General features: G+C 47.6%; 1 protein-coding gene and 1 pseudogene across 1 annotated transcript; one reads left to right on the top strand and one right to left on the bottom strand.

The window, feature by feature from the left end:
- Positions 1 to 17,504, top strand: part of LOC121539745 — an 85,312-nt pseudogene that overhangs the window by 51,800 nt on the left and 16,008 nt on the right.
- On the bottom strand, positions 11,220 to 16,808 carry LOC121539237 (cdc42 effector protein 2-like). Its single transcript, XM_041847582.2, has 3 exons — positions 16,298 to 16,808; positions 16,059 to 16,186; positions 11,220 to 12,288 (listed from the first exon to the last, which is right to left on the bottom strand). The coding sequence occupies exon 3, from the start codon at positions 12,204 to 12,206 to the stop codon at positions 11,574 to 11,576; it is 633 nt and encodes a 210-aa protein (XP_041703516.1). The 5' UTR covers positions 12,207 to 12,288; positions 16,059 to 16,186; positions 16,298 to 16,808; the 3' UTR covers positions 11,220 to 11,573.

The following is a 17,504-nucleotide window of genomic DNA, read 5'->3' as shown; positions in this document are numbered from 1 at the left end:
CTAAACTTTTGAGATCTTTGATGGTTTTGGTCTTCTTCCCAAGGTTTTACGATGCCCAAGTGTATCATGGATATCATGTGAAGCAGTGCTATTGTGAGCTACCTTGGCCCTAAATGTGTCTTTTAAATGGGGGAGAAATGTGTGAATCGTTGGCTCTGTAATGTGTCCTGACACTATGCAGAGTTCAATAAACAATATCAGTTTCAGAAACGGAATGTCTCAGTTGTCAAAACAATATTTCCACCAAAAAACATAGCAGATTACATTTTTGGGGGGATAAAAGCCTCTGTCTTTTGTAAGATGGCAGGCTTTCGTGGTATTCTGTATGAGTTTGAAATTTGAGGGAAAAGTGGTACCAGATATGATGGGGTACCTCACAGTTTAAAATGTTTGGCCAGTTTGCACTGCGCCAAGATAATTTGTCTTCCAATTACAGACTCTTTCTTCTCACATCAGCCTTGTGAGTTTGGGCGCTTGTTGAGAATAACTTTATGTGACTTCTCGTGTGGAGGAGCCCAGTGCAGACGATGGGGTGTCGTACGGTCCAAGGACAGTCTGTGTGGCGTGCGTGTCTGTGGCGTGCGTGTCTGTGGCGTGCGTGTCTGTGGTGTGCGTGTCTGTGGCGTGCGTGTCTGTGGTGTGTGTGTGTCTGTGGTGTGTGTGTCTGGTGTGTGTTTCTGGTGTGTAGGTGGCGTGCGTGTCTGTGGTGTGTGTGTCTGGTGTGTATGTGGCGTGCATGTCTGTGGTGTATGTGTGTATGTGGCGTGTGTGTGTGCGTGTTCTGTTTGTGTCTGGGTGCTATGGTATGATGGAGGAAGGAGACATTAGATCCACTGTCCCAGAGGCGTGTTATGCCATTGAGGAGAGTCTGGGTAAGAGGTCATGTACAGTGAGGGAAAAAAGTATTTGATCCCCTGCTAATTTTGTACGTTTGCCCACTGACAAAGACATTATCAGTCTATACTTTTAATGGGAGGTTTATTTGAACAGTGAGAGACAGAATAACAACAACAAAATCCAGAAAAACGCATGTCAAAAATTGTATAAATTGATTTGCATTTTAATGAGGGAAATAAGTATTTGACCCCTCTGCAAAACATGACTTAGTACTTGGTGGCAAAACCCTTGTTGGCAATCACAGAGGTCAGACGTTTCTTGTAGTTTGTCCCACTCCTCTTTGCAGAACTTCTCCAAGTCATTAAGGTTTCGAGGTTGACGTTTGGCAACTCGAACCTTCAGCTCCCTCCACAGATTTTCTATGGGATTAAGGTCTGGAGACTGGCTAGGCCACTCCAGGACCTTAATGTGCTTCTTCTTGAGCCACTCCTTTGTTGCCTTGGCCATGTGTTTTGGGTCATTGTCATGCTGGAATACCCATCCACGACCCACTTTCAATGCCCTGGCTGAGGGAAGGAGGTTCTCACCCAAGATTTGACGGTACATGGCCCCGTCAATCGTCCCTTTGATGCGGTGAAGTTGTCCTGTCCCCTTAGCAGAAAAACACCCCCAAAGCATAATGTTTCCACCTCCATGTTTGACGGTGGGGATGGTGTTCTTGGGGTCATAGGCATAATTCCTCTTCCTCCAAACACGGCGAATTGAGTTGATGCCAAAGAGCTCGATTTTGGTCTCATCTGACCACAACACTTTCACCCAGTTCTCCTCTGAATCATTCAGATGTTCATTGGCAAACTTCAGACGGGCCTGTATGTGCTTTCTTGAGCAGGGGGACCTTGCGGGCGCTGCAGGATTTCAGTCCTTCACGGCGTAGTGTGTTACCAATTGTTTTCTTGGTGACTATGATCCCAGCTGCTTTGAGATCATTGACAAGATCCTCCCGTGTAGTTCTGGGCTGATTCCTCACCGTTCTCATGATCATTGCAACTCCACGAGGTGAGATCTTGCATGGAGTCACGGGCCGAGGGAGATTGACAGTACTTTTGTGTTTCTTCCATTTGCGAATAATCGCACCAACTGTTGTCACCTTCTCACCAAGCTGCTTGGCGATGGTCTTGTAGCCCATTCCAGCCTTGTGTAGGTCTACAATCTTGTCCCTGACATCCTTGGAGAGCTCTTCGGTCTTGGCCTTGGTGGAGAGTTTGGAATCTGATTGATTGATTGCTTCTGTGGATAGGTGTCTTTTATACAGGTAACAAACTGAGATTAGGAGCACTCCCTTTAAGAGTGTGCTCCTAATCTCAGCTCGTTACCTGTATAAAAGACACCTGGGAGCCAGAAATCTTTCTGATTGAGAGGGGGTCAAATACTTATTTCCCTCATTAAAATGCAAATCAATTTCTAACATTTTTGACATGCGTTTTTCAGTTTTTTGTTGTTTTCATTCTGTCTCTCACTGTTCAAATAAACCTACCATTAAAATTATAGACTGATCATTTCTTTGTCAGTGGGCAAATGTACAAAATCAGCAGGGGATCAAATACTTCTTTCCCTCATTGTAGATCTAGGCACCAGGTTTGACAATGAGGTTATGGATGCTGATGAAGCATGCTAGGTGGGCTTTCATAGGATTAGGTGGAAGGTGGGAAAGGAAGAGCCATTGACAAGAGAAGAATAGGGAACCATAATGTATGGTCCTCCTTTCCTCTCCTGAGCAAATTATATCAAGAGAGTTGTTAACCTAGAAAGCCAAGACGTCAATCTGATATGGCCAAGGGAAACTGTCAGTTAACGTTCATTATGAATGGATTACTTGTTCTGCTGGTCCAGGATAAGTGGAGAATAAAGGTTGACTTCGTCAAGCCACACCTTCATCTATTCAGTAACCTTGCTGTGATGCAGGTGTGGTCAACACTGCATCATAACCATTCAGTACTTCCCTCAAGCTCCAGTTCATTGTAATAGCAGTAACTTTCAAAGTGAAACCTGTGAATGAGTAGATGGTTGATTTTTGCTTGGAATGTCTGTCTGTATGTGCCCATGTGTCAGTATCTGACATGGACTACTTTACCTCTAGCCGTCTCATGTAATGTAAGGGTGTAATTCCTCATCAAACAGTAAGTGTAAAGTGTGACAGACAGGGCTTTAATATGGCCTCTACGGCTCCTCATGACTGTTAGAAAATCAAACATATCTGTCAGTCCATCAAACTGTGTAAGCAGTGTTATACAAGCCATCTAAAATGTTGATGCGAGTAATTCTATCCCCAACCACTGATCTTGTAATTTGACAAGAGTAAAATAAGTTACTGTACACACTGGTCTAGAAGAGTGTTTCACAATGTGTTATTATTCTCATAAAACGTACAATATACTGAAAGCCATAACAATTAGTTTTACTGAAAGATGCACGAAACATATAAAGTACAGATGTACCCACAAACATCAGTGCCTCCATTTGATTGTTAACATGCTACTGCTAACGCTGTTTAACTGTTTGTTAGCAGAAGGACACTCATGTCTAGTGAAGTTCTCTGTAACGCCTCAAGGATCCCTGGAATGTAAAAGCTTTTAGCTTTGCCCCACCGCTTTCCTTTCCTGACAGCCCCCCGCTGTGGTGCTGGCTGTGGCTCTCTCCCAGCCCCCCTGGCAGGTGGGTAAGTGGGCCCAGGACTGGGGGTGGTGGGCAATGCTTCAGGCCCTGTTTGTTCAGCAGGTAGTGTTTAAACCCTCATCAGGACCCTTGCTGGTAATGGATGGCTCTGGTCCCCAGCCTTCTCGGCCCCAGCAGCACATGTGGAAGTATCACATTACCCCTCGCCACCTTCCCTCTCGCGCCACTCACCAGAGTGAGGGACTCCGATTAACAGCTAAGAAAACGGCGCTGGGGTTTTGAGGCTCGGACCTGTGGCCTGAGTTGCAGCCCGCCAACCACTGGCTTTATTGGAAGCAGAGCTAAGTGTTTGTTTTCATTGTGTTGTTGGAAAAGAGAGACGGGGTGCCTTCGTGCACCTTCAAGTGGGGCCTCTGAGATGCGTGCGGAGGAGAGATTGCCCTCCCCACACAACAGAATGGCAAGGACGCAAAGTCGTCACAGCTTCAGGACTTTGGAAAACGTTTTTTTTTTTTTCTTTCTTTCTTTAACATAACATAACATTCGTAAGTCTAACAATCCCCTCGAGAGCTCTGTAGGATGGAGCTGGGTTTAAACTAAGAAAGGTGAAGAAGCAACCAACTGAAAATGCCCACTTTACTTTGAACAGCTTGAGATAAAAAAAGGTGCTAAATTATTAACTAGACTATGTAACATTTTATCTAATGCTGCAACAGGTAATGCTAGAAGAACATTAACTTTGCCCCTTAAAGCGTATGTGGTTTAACCCCTCACGGGGAAGAATTCCAACGTTAACCCTTAAACATCACAATAGATAATAAAAACAACAGATGGATATGATTAAGAAATGTTCAACAAATTAGCGTATAACTCAAACATGACGTTCTGAAATGATAATCTACTGTACATTTTTTGAATAATAATAAACTGAAATGAGAGAAGGGATAAGTTAAAACAGAAGTCCATGTACTGCCTCTTATTCTTGTCCATGGTTTAGATCAGTGTTTCCTGACCTTTTTTGGTTACTGTACCCCAAATTACATTTTGCTCTGACCCGGAGAACCCACAAAGTACCCCCTCATGTGCATTTTACCAGTAGCCCTATGGTCTTATGAGTCTTCCCAAGTACCCCTTGTGGATAGCCCAAGTACCCCAAGGGGTATACAGTGCATTCAGAAAGTATTCAGACCCCTTGACTTTTTCCGAATGTTGTTACGTTACAGCCTTATTCTAAAATTGATTAAATAAAAAATGTTCCTCATCAATCTACACACAATACCCCATAATGACAAAGCGAAAACAGTTTTTTAGATAATGATTTACATAAGTATTCAGACCGTTTGCTATGAGACTCGAAATTGAGCTCAGTTGCATCCTGTTTCCATTGATCATCCTTGAGATGATTCTACAACTTGATTGGAGTCCACCTGTGGTAAATTCAATTGATTGGACATGATTTGGAAAGGCACACACCTGTCTATATAAGGTCCCACAGTTGACAGTGCATGTCAGAGAAAAAACCAAGCCATGAGGTCGAAGGAATTGTCCGTAGAGCTCCGAGACAGGATTGGGTTGAGGCACAGATCTGGGGAAGGGTACCAAAACATTTCTGCAGCATTGAAGGTCCCCAAGAACACAGTGGCCTCCATCATTCTTAAGTGGAAGAAGTTTGGAACCACCAAGACTCTTCCTAGAGCTGGCCGCAGTAAACGGCACATGACAGCCCGCTTGGAGTTTGCCCAAAGGCACCTAAAGACTCTCAGACCATGAGAAACTCTGGTCTGATGAAACCAAGATTGAACTCTTTGGCCTGAATGCCAAGCGTCACATCTGGAGGAGGTCTGGCACCATCCCTACAGTGAAGCATGGTGGTGGCAGCATCATGCTGTGGGGTTGTTTTTCAGCGGCAGGGAGACTAGTCAAGATCGAGGGAAAGATGAACAGAGCAAAGTATAGATCAGAGAGATCGAAAAACTGCTCCAGAGTGCTCAGGACCTCTGACTGGGGCGAAGGTTCACCTTCCAACAGGACAATGATCCTAAGCACACAGCCAAGACAACACAGGAGTGGCTTCGGGACAAGTCTCTGAATGTCTTTGAGTGGCCCAGCCAGAGCCCGGACTTGAACCTCTGGAGAGACCTGAAAATTGCTGTGCAGCGACATTCCTCATTCAACCTGACAGAGCTTGAGAGGATCTGCAGAGAAGAATGGGAGAAACTCCCCAAATACAGGTGTGCCAAGCTTGTACCGTCATACCTAAGAAGACTTGAGGCTGTAATCGCTGCCAAAGGTGCTTCAACAAAGTACTGAGTAAAGGGTCTGAATACTTATGTAAATGTGATATTCCGTTGTTGTTTTTTTTTTTTTACATTTGCAGAAATGTCTAAAAACTTGTTTTTGCTTTGTCATTATTGTCAAGAGTGCTGTAGGTGGGTGTAGTGGTGGAATCAAACGCAGGACACCGAAGTATAGTCCAAAAGACTTTAGTTCAATTTCCAACAAGGAAAATACGAACACACTTGCCCGAAGGCGAAACTACGCACGAAGGCGACAAAAATAAAGGCGCACTAAACATGTGCGTAAATGCTCCAACGCAGTGGAGTGAAGCTCAACCGAGCGAATATGCGAATGACAAGCACAACACACGACAGACATAAATCAATCACACACAACACTAGACAAACACAACGAGAAACTTATAGGACACTAATTACGCTAAATGAGAACAGGTGTCACAACAAACAGACAAAAGCAAACGAACATGAAACATACAACGGTGGCAGCTAGTATTCCGGAGACAACGAACGCGAAGCCTGCCCGAACAAGGAAGAGAGGCAGCCTCGGCCGAAACCGTGACAGTACCCCCCCCTTGACGCGCGGCTCCAGACGTGCGCCGACTCCGGCCTCGGGGACGACCCGGAGGACGCGGAGCAGGGTGCGTCGGGTGCCCACGATGGAATTCCGTCCAGGAGAGACGGGTCCAAAATGTCTCTCCTCGGCACCCAGCACCGTTCCTCCGGACCGCACCCCTCCCACTCCACTAGATATTGGAGACCCCCCATCCGACGTCTCGAATCCAAGATGGACCTCACGGAGTACGCCGGTGCCCCCTCGATGTCCAATGGGGGCGGAGGAGTCTCCCTGATCTCACTTTTCTTGGAGTGGGCCAGCTACCACCGGCCTGAGAAGGGACACATGGAACGAGGGGTTAATACTTTTATATTCAACAGGTAGTTGTAATTTGTAACACACCTCGTTCAACCTTCTCAGGACTTTAAATGGCCCTACAAACCGCCGACCCAGTTTCCGACAGGGCAGGCGGAGGGGCAGGTTTCTGGTAGAGAGCCAGACTCGATCACCAGGTGCATACACCGGTCCCTCACTGCGGTGGAGATCGGCGCTCGCCTTATGACGTCGGAGGGCCCGCTGCAGGTGGACGTGTGCAGCGTTCCACGTCTCCTCCGAGCGCCGCGCCCACTCATCCACCGCAGGAGCCTCGATCTGGCTCTGCTGCCAAGGTGCCAGAACCGGCTGGTAACCTAACACACATTGGAAAGGGGGTTAGGTTAGTGGAGGAATGGCGTAGGGAATTCTGGGCCATCTCGGCCCAGGGAACGTACCTTGCCCACTCCTCCGGCCGGTCCTGGCAGTATGTTCTAAGAAACCTACCCACATCCTGGTTCACGCGTTCCACCTGCCCATTACTCTCCGGGTGGTAACCCAAGGTGAGGCTCACCGAGACCCCCAACCGCTCCATAAAGGCTCTCCAGACCCTGGAGGTAAATTGGGGACCTCGATCAGACACAATATCCTCGGGTACCCCGTAGTGCCGGAACACATGGGTGAATAGTGCTTCGGCAGTTTGCAGGGCGGTAGGAAAGCCCGGCATGGGGAGCAAACGACAGGCCTTAGAAAACCGGTCCACAACGACCAGTATAGTGGTATTCCCCTGTGAAGGAGGAAGGTCAGTAAGGAAATCCACCGAGAGGTGAGACCATGGTCGTTGTGGAACGGGCAGGGGTAGTAACTTACCCCTAGGCAGATGTCTAGGCGCCTTACACTGGGAGCACACCGAGCAGGAGGAAACATAAACCCTCACATCCCTTGCCAACGTGGGCCACCAGTACTTGGCACTAAGACAGTGCACTGTCCGGCCGATACCAGGGTGTCCAGAGGAGGGTGACGTGTGAGCCCAATAGATCAATCGATCCCGAACCTCGAGCGGAACGTACTTCCGACCCTCCGGGCATTGCGGTGGACTAGGGTCGGTGCGTAACGCCCGCTCGAGCTCAGCATCGACCTCCCACACTACCGGTGCCACCAGACACGACTCCGGCAGTATGGGAGTGGGCTCCACGGACCTCTCCTCCGTGTCATACCGCCGAGACAGTGCATCTGCCTTACCGTTCTGTGACCCAGGGATGTACGTGATCTTAAATGTAAACCGGGTCAAAAAACATATTCCATCTTGCCTGACGAGGGTTCAGCCTCCTCGCTGCCCGGATGTACTCCAGGTTACGGTGGTCCGTCAAAATGAGGAAAGGGTGTTGAGCCCCCTCAAGCCAGTGCCTCCCACACCTTTAGGGCCTGTACCACGGCTAACAGCTCCCTGTCCCCTACGTCATAGTTTCGCTCCGCCCGGACTGGCTTCTTAGAATAAAAGCACAGGGGCGGAGTTTAGGTGGCGCGCCTGACCGTTGTGAAAGCACGGCTCCTAATCCGGCCTCAGACGCGTCCACCTCTACCTGAAATGGCAAAGAGGGATCCGGATGCGCCAGCACCGGGGCCGAGGTAAACAGGTCCTTCAGCCTCCCAAACGCCCTGTCCGCCTCGGCAGACCACTGCAGACGCACCGACCCCCCTTCAAAGAGACGTGATGGGAGCTGCCACCTGTCCAAAACCCCGGATAAACCTCCGGTAGTAATTCGCAAACCCCAAAAACTGCTGCACCTCCTTCACAGTGGTTGGTGTTTGCCAATTACACACGGCTGACACCCGGTCTACCTCCATCTTCACCCCTGACGCAGACAACTGATACCCCAAAAAGGAGACCGACTCCTGGAAAAACAGACACTTCTCTGCCTTAACATACAGGTCGTGCTCCACCAGCCTCCGCAACACTCTGCGCACCAGGGCCACATGCTCGACACGGGTAGGCGAGTACACGAGAATGTCATCTATGTACACAACCACCCCCTGCATGTCCCTGAAGATCTCATCCACGAATGATTGGAAAACTGACGGAGCGTTCATCAACCCGTATGGCATGACAAGATGCTCGTAATGGCCCGAGGTGGTACTAAAGGCTGTCTTCCATTCATCGCCCTCCCTGATGCGCACCAAGTTGTACGCGCTCCTGAGATCTAATTTAGTGAAGAAACGCGCCCCCATGCAAGACTCAGTCATGGTCGCAATCAGTGGGAGTGGATAACTGTACTTCACCGTGATCTGATTGAGACCACGGTAATCGATGCACGGGCGTAAACCACCATCCTTTTTCTTCACAAAAAAGAAACTCGAGGACGCAGGGGAAGTGGAAGGCCGTATGTATCCTTGTCTCAGAGATTCGTCTATGTAAGTCTCCATAGCTTTCTTCTCCTCCTGAGACAGAGGATACACATGGCTCCGTGGGAGCGCAGCTCCTGCCTGGAGGTCTATCGCACAATCTCCCCTGCCTATGGGGCGGCAACCGCGTCGCCCTCGACTTACTAAATGCAATAGCCAAATCCCCATACTCAGGGGGAACGTGCAGTGCGGGCACCTGGTTTGGACTCTCCACCGAGGTAGCCCCTACGGAAACGCCCAAACATCGACCCACACACTGGGCAGACCACTCCATCAGAGCCCTCTCCTGCCACGAAATAGATGGGTTATGGGTACTCAACCAGGGCATGCCCAGCACCACCGGATACGCAGGCGAGTCAATCAGAAATAGCTGAATCATCTCCTGATGACCCCCCTGCGCACACATCCTAAGTGGCGCAGTGACCTCCCTGATTAAGCCCGCACCCAACGGACGGCTATCTAGGGCATGAATGGGGAAAGGGACATCAACAGGAAGAAGGGGAATCCCTAAGGCTAAACAAAACTTCTTATCAACAAAATTCCCAGCCGCGCCTGAATCTACCAGCGCCTTATGCTGGGAATGAGGTGCTACCTGTGGAAAACGCACAGGTATACAGAAATGTGAAACAGAGAGCTCTGGGTGAGTGGGGCGCCTACTCACCTGGAAGTAATCCCCAGTGCGGGACCTGTCGTCCTCTCCCCTAGGAGGCCATCCCCAGCACCTAGCCGCGGTGTGTCCTCCCCGACCACAGTTGGTGCAGGAGATGGACCCCCTCGTAAGCCGACCCCTCCTCTCTCTAGCGCCAGCGCCCCCGAGCTCCATGGGGCACGGCTCGGAGGCGCTGGAGGGTGAAATGGACGGACCCCCCTCGGAACGTCCGCGGGTAGCTAGCAGGTTATCCAGCCTGATGGACATGTCGACCAACTGGTCGAACGAGAGGCTGGTGTCCCTACAGGCCAGCTCCCGACGGACGTTCTCGCGAAGACTACATCTGTAGTGATCGATGAGAGCCCGCTCATTCCACCCTGCATCTGCCGCTAGAGTACGGAATTCGAGGGCGAACTCCTGGGCACTCCTCCTCCCCTGCCGGAGGAAGACCAGATGCTCCCCCGCCGCTTTCCCCTCCGGGGATGGTCAAACACCGCCCTGAAGCGGCGGGAGAACTTCGTCGTAGGTGATGGTATCCGCGTCGATCCTCCTCCACTCCCGCGTTGGCCCATTCCAACGCCTTCCCGGAAAGGCAGGAGATCAGGGCGGACACGCTCTCATGTCCCGAGGGCGCCGGGTGCACGGTGGCCAGGTACAGCTCCACCTGGAGAAGGAATCCCTGACACCCGGCCGCGGTCCCATCATAGGCCCTCGGGAGCGAGAGTCGAACTCCTCGGGGTTCCGGAGCAGGAATGGGCTGACTGGCCGATGGTTCTGGCAGGGAGGATGGCGGTGGAGGAGTCCCCCAGCCTCGGATAGTGGTGATCACCTCCTGCAGAGCGGACCCCATCTGCCGGATCTGGTCACCTTGTTCACGATCCTTGTCCTCCAGCGTCGCCTGGGCTGCTGCGGCTCCTGCTGATTCCATTCTTGATGGTGTGTGATTCTGTCAAGAGTGCTGTAGGTGGGTGTAGTGGTGGAATCAAACGCAGGACACCGAAGTATAGTCCAAAAGACTTTAGTTCAATTTCCAACAAGGAAAATACGAACACACTTGCCCGAAGGCGAAACTACGCACGAAGGCGACAAAAATAAAGGCGCACTAAACATGTGCGTAAATGCTCCAACGCAGTGGAGTGAAGCTCAACCGAGCTAATATGCGAATGACAAGCACAACACACGACAGACATAAATCAATCACACACAACACTAGACAAACACAACGAGAAACTTATAGGACACTAATTACGCTAAATGAGAACAGGTGTCACAACAAACAGACAAAAGCAAACGAACATGAAACATACAACGGTGGCAGCTAGTATTCCGGAGACAACGAACGCCGAAGCCTGCCCGAACAAGGAAGAGAGGCAGCCTCGGCCGAAACCGTGACAATTATGGGGTATTGTGTGTAGATTGAGGGAAAAAACAAATGTAATCAATTTGAGAATAAAGTTGTAACGTAACAAAATGTGGAAAAAGTCAAGGGGTCTGAATACTTTCTGAATGCACTGTACGTACCCCAGGTTGGGAACCACTGGTTTAGATTACCTCACATGAAATGGAAGAGGATCTCTTTGTGTAGTTACAGTTCTGTCCACAAATCTCATCCATTACTCTTCTTGAGTCCATTGCATCTGATATAGTTTAGCCACAGTCAGCTAATCCAAAAGATTGAGATTATATCCCCATAGTGTTTCAAATGTTCTGACACTGTTTCTTTCAGTCAGGAGTTCTTTGATGTCAGCTGTTCATATCCTAGGACAGTTTAGTGTGTTTTAATGCCAGTCACATATAATTATGTTAGTATAGTCTCTTGCTGAGGACCCATGTTTGTCTGGCTGTTCCTCTAATAGTGGTGCCTGTCCATGACCTGTAGCACGTCATCCAGGATGGAAGGGCCCAGGTCCAGGCTGAAGGAGAAGCTGTTTTCCACCTCATCCAGCTGCAGTGTGTGCTCATGGCAGGTCTGAGTGGAGTCTCCAATCCTGCCAGAGCTCAGACTGTCCCGGCCAGGACTGTGGCTGCTGACCATGACCCCGTGGCTGGGGCTAACACTGGCCTCCATCGCCCCCTTCCCATCCCCCTCCCCCTGGCCCTCCTCACTGTCCAGCATGGGCAAGGAGCCATACTTCTTCCTCCTCTTGGAGGCACTGTGGCTCAAATGGGCCCTGGTCCACTCTGGGATCTTTGGGGCCTCAGCCTCATCCAGGTTAAGTCGTGGGGGTTTGGGTGGAGGGTAGCAGGCCAGGAAGAGGTTATGTTCACTTTGAGAGCTGTGCAGCATCAGGCTGTGCCACCCCTTCAGAAAGGACAGGTCCCCGAAGCTGTCGCTGCTGGCGTTGTTCCCGATGTGGGAAACGTGGTGGAAGTCGGCCAATGGAAGGCTGATCATGTTGACAGAAAGCACCTCCCTGCGCTTCTGGGTCCTGGACCAGCGGGCCGAGGCTGGCTTACGGCACAGAGACATCTTCAGTGACATCTTACCAGGTCCTGTTGAGATGTCCTTTGGCTTACTTCTGAGATGAAGCCTAAAGACAGTCTACCAGTTTAGAAAAAAATATCTGTTTTGGAAAAGATAAGAAACAACAGAATAATTGTTTTAATCATTCCACTTTGTGATTAGGTTCATGTCAGATCAAGTGGTTTCCCATCAGGAACACATCATACATCTCTGATCTGATTGTCCAGGTTTACTTTCATCATGCTGCAGCATACGGGATGTGCAATATTTGTTTCCCTCTGCTTTCCAACACCAGATGTAACCTTTGGATGATGTCAAATTTGATGTGAAAAGGCAGCAGCTATTATTTAGAGAGATGCACCTGCTCTGCTTGGTTTTGTATTAATAGAATTCTTCAACATTTGGTTCCTGGGAAATAGTCCAACACGGGCTTTGAAGTGTTTGATTTGAAATGTTTACTTTTCAAATCCAGTTTATTCCCATAAATGCAGGTGTGGTCTGCTGAATGCACCAAAGGAATGGCTTAGCCTGATTTTGACTTATTCTAGTAACTGTGCACCAAATATGCACATTCTAGAGCAGACCCAACATCCTGTATAGAACTCGCCAGCTTGTAGTCCTAAAAAACAGAAATGAGTTAGCCATGGCTCGATGGTCAAAGCATATGTGGAAATTAATGTTTTTTTTGTAGAGTTTTTGGATAAACGCCCAAAATAAGGTCTGAGGTTAACACAGGCTTAGGAGATCTTATACGTTTTGTTCTATAAGATAATATCATTCAGTTAACACGGATTATGAACCATTAATATGGTTGTTTTGATTACATAAATGCTTCAAATTTCACAAAAAGGAATATTGGCTGAGGAAGATTGTATCATAGAACAAAACGTATAAAATCTCCTAAGCCTGTGTTTACCACAGACCTTATTTTCGGCATTTATCCAAAACCCCTAAAAAAAAAAAAGACATTTCCACATACGCTTTGACCAATGAGCCATGGTGGACTTTTTAGTCTCCATTTGTGCCTACAAAAAGACGCCATTACTATTGCTCTCTATATCTGTATGAGATACAGTGGGGGAAAAAAGTATTTAGTCAGCCACCAATTGTGCAAGTTCTCCCACTTAAAAAGATAAGAGAGGCCTGTAATTTTCATCATAGGTACACGTCAACTATGACAGACAAAATGAGAAAAATAAATCCAGAAAATCACATTGTAGGATTTTTAATTAATTTATTTGCAAATTATGGTGGAAAATAAGTATTTGGTCACCTACAAACAAGCAAGATTTCTGGCTCTCACAGACCTGTAACTTCTTCTTTAAGAGGCTCCTCTGTCCTCCACTCGTTACCTGTATTAATGTCACCTGTTTGAACTTGTTATCAGTATAAAAGACACCTGTCCACAACCTCAAACAGTCACACTCCAAACTCCACTATGGCCAAGACCAAAGAGCTGTCAAAGGACACCAGAAACAAAATTGTAGACCTGCACCAGGCTGGTAAGGCTGAATCTGCAATAGGTAAGCAGCTTGGTTTGAAGAAATCAACTGTGGGAGCAATTATTAGGAAATGGAAGACATACAAGACCACTGATAATCTCCCTCGATCTGGGGCTCCACGCAAGATCTCACCCCGTGGGGTCAAAATGATCACAAGAATGGTGAGCAAAAATCCCAGAACCACACGGGGGGACCTAGTGAATGACCTGCAGAGAGCTGGGACCAAAGTAACAAAGCCTACCATCAGTAACACACTACGCCGCCAGGGACTCAAATCCTGCAGTGCCAGACGTGTCCCCCTGCTTAAGCCAGTACATGTCCAGGCCCGTCTGAAGTTTGCTAGAGTGCATTTGGATGATCCAGAAGAGGATTGGGAGAATGTCATATGGTCAGATGAAACCAAAATAGAACTTTTTTGGTAAAAACTCAACTCGTCGTGTTTGGAGGACAAAGAATGCTGAGTTGCATCCAAAGAACACCATACCTACTGTGAAGCATGGGGGTGGAAACATCATGCTTTGGGGCTGTTTTTCTGCAAAGGGACCAGGACGACTGATCCGTGTAAAGGAAAGAATGAATGGGGCCATGTATCGTGAGATTTTGAGTGAAAACCTCCTTCCATCAGCAAGGGCAATGAAGATGAAACGTGGCTAGGTCTTTCAGCATGACAATGATCCCAAACACACCGCCCGGGCAATGAAGGAGTGGCTTCGTAAGAAGCATTTCAAGGTCCTGGAGTGGCCTAGCCAGTCTCCAGATCTCAACCCCATAGAAAATCTTTGGAGGGAGTTGAAAGTCCGTGTTGCCCAGCGACAGCCCCAAAACATCACTGCTCTAGAGGAGATCTGCATGGAGGAATGGGCCAAAATACCAGCAACAGTGTGTGAAAACGTTTGACCTGTGTCATTGCCAACAAAGGGTATATAACAAAGTATTGAGAAACTTTGTTATTGACCAAATACTTATTTTCCACCATAATTTGCAAATAAATTCATAAAAAATCCTACAATGTGATTTTCTGGATTTCTTTTTCTCATTTTGTCTGTCATAGTTGACGTGTACCTATGATGAAAATTACAGGCCTCTCTCATCTTTTTAAGTGGGAGAACTTGCACAATTGGTGGCTGACTAAATCCTTTTTTCCCCACTGTATGTCACCATACTCTCTGGCCCCCTTTCCTGTCCATTTGTCAGGCATCTACAGGCTTCGCTCTTACTTTTATGAATGGGGTGGAATTTGCTACGTGTTGAGAGACAAAACCCAGATTAATTCAGACACAGTACGCAAATGTATCTTGTTTTATTTCTCCTTATCTTTAGATCTGTTGATCTGGTTTACTGGTCACAGACAGTTAGTCAGCCTTTCCTGTCATACTGGATCCAGAAGAGATCACATTCCACAACTCTTATTTAAGAGAGGTGTCGCAATACCTGACATGATTTGTTATGATAGTAATATATGAAGAATTTAACTAGAATATGACTTTCACATACTGTAAATGGCGTCAAACTGTTGTCGGTTTTGTAGATCTCAGACAGAGCACTTTGTACAATAGTCATTTAGAGATTAATCTGTACAGTATCAATCTCAGTTAGCTGTAAACCTTGAACCTTGAACAGCAACCACCTATTTAGAAAGCAAGGGCATAAAACATATTACATAAGACAACTGTACACACTGAGGAAAGTGTGGCTCTGAAAAGATTGTTTAAGTCCATTATAGTTAATGTAAGCTCTAGGCCCAAAGCACAAAATAAAATGCACCTTATTCTAATCTAGTTAAGTATGGTTCCAGTAACTTAGTGTTTCGTGAGTTGTAATAATTTTATTGACTAACACAGAGTGCAGTTCATCATCTCTGGCTTGTCAAATGGACAATCTCAGTGGTCTCTGGGATTTTAAGGGCTCCTAACAGCTTTACCCATATTAGATCTGCGTTCGTGACTTGAAACACTCACTCTGTAAATTTGTAAGGCACTACGGCAAACATGTTTTGTTGGCCCATAAAGATTTATCAGCGCTTTAGTAGCAGCGGGAGATTGGGAGAGTGTGGACACAACAGCATTCCTTTCCAAACATGTCAGTTGGACGAGGGAGTGTTAGAATTGCAGCAGTGAGGATCACGTAAAAACTGCTTTGTCAAGACAATTTACAGTTCTCTAAATAATCTTCCTCGTCAAACCGCCTTTAGCCGAACACGTTTGAGGGAGACTGTCAAATGAGTTGGCTATCTGTCAAAATGGAAATGCCTAAAGTATATTCTCAAGAGCAGGTGTTGGTTATGATTTAAGAGTTGGCATATCTAATACTTTTGATAGGTTGATTGTAACAACATAGAATGTAGTATGATAGATCTGTTAGCTCTTACCTGTACTGCTGTGTACACAGGGCATCTGTATCCCACACCCACACGTCTGTCTCTATCAGGAAGCCAGGCTACGGCTGATACCTGCAGACTGTGACACTGTTTCTCCTGACATGATGGGGCTTGTTCAACTGCAGAGGGAGAAGCACAGTGAACAACCCTGAGAGAGAGAACTGGTGCCACTTCCCCAGAAAATTCTCTAAATCCCAGATTTAACAGCCCAGGCCCCTCTTGTCTCTTACCTGAGTCTTAGAATCCTTATCAGTAGAGGGTACTTCTCACGTCCTGTAGACCTTGCCTAGTTCATCTTGTGCTTCCCTCTATCTTCTCAAAGTTCAGTTCAACAGTACACGTATATTCCTTCCAGGACCCCGTCAGGTTTGTTGGTTGAGAAAGTGTCCTCTGTAAGTAACCCAGGTGAGGTCAGTGTATAAGAGGGTTAAGACGAGCAGGTGGAGTTTTTTTCCCTTTTTTTCTCTCTCCCCTCTCCCTATCTAATGGCAGAGCGAGTGTTTGCCCTCGGATGATGTCACTCTTCCTGCCGTGTGAGTCTGAATCATGGGCGTAAATCCCGCTGGCTGCACCCACTACCTGAGGGAGATGGCAGAACAGGAGCTGTCGGAGTCCCAACTGATTTACTGCTTGTAACAGGGATGGAACTGAACTAAGGAAAGAGCACAGCACATTCCTCACACAGACAGGGCCACAGTAATGCGTGTTTGTGTGATCAGGGGGGTTACTCTCACTACGAGGGGGTTAACAGATCACTAATCTCCATGTCATTGTCTCTACTCTACTGATTTCCTGTGCTCTGTTAGCTTGTGTAAAGCCAAGGTCCAACGTAGGCCATTCTGGCTGAGTGGAGGCCAATATGCAGTGATATCGGATGAAGCCACTGACTAGCACACAGACATGTATGTGCAGAATGGCTGATTTGCACAAGATAGATAACCTTTTGCAGTTCCAATTCTCACGCCTCCAGCTGCATACATGTTTTTGTTATTAGAATTTTGTAGGAATACTGCTCAGTTTGGCAATCGGGGGAGAAGGGTCTTGGTCAGGGAGGTGACCAAGAACCTGATGGTCACTCTGACAGAGCTCCTCTGTGGAGATAATAATAATATGCCATTTAGCAGATGCTTTTATCCAAAGCGACTTACAGTCATATGTGCATACATTTTTACATATGGGATCGAACATACACGGGGATCGAACCCACTACCCTGGCGTTACAAGCGCCATGCTCTACCAATTGAGCTACAGAGGACCATGGAATAAACTTCCAGAAGGACAACCATCTCTGCAGCACTCCACCAATCAGGCCTTTATGGTAGAGTGGCCAGACGGAAGCCACCCCTCAGTAAAAAGCACATGACAGCCCGCTTGGAGTTTGCCAAAAGGCACCTAAAGACTCTCAGACCATGAGAACAAGATTCTCTGGTCTGATGA

The sequence above is a fragment of the Coregonus clupeaformis genome, chromosome 25 (assembly GCF_020615455.1).
Source record: "Coregonus clupeaformis isolate EN_2021a chromosome 25, ASM2061545v1, whole genome shotgun sequence".
Taxonomy (NCBI): Eukaryota; Metazoa; Chordata; class Actinopteri; order Salmoniformes; family Salmonidae; genus Coregonus; species Coregonus clupeaformis.
The sequence above is the reverse complement of the archived record's forward strand: the minus strand, read 5'-3'. Positions and strand labels throughout refer to the sequence as shown.

Excerpts from the sequence above, each read along its gene's own strand:
- LOC121539237 (XM_041847582.2), bottom strand. The coding sequence starts at position 12,206 with ATGTCACTGAAGATGTCTCTGTGCCGTAAGCCAGCCTCGGCCCGCTGG.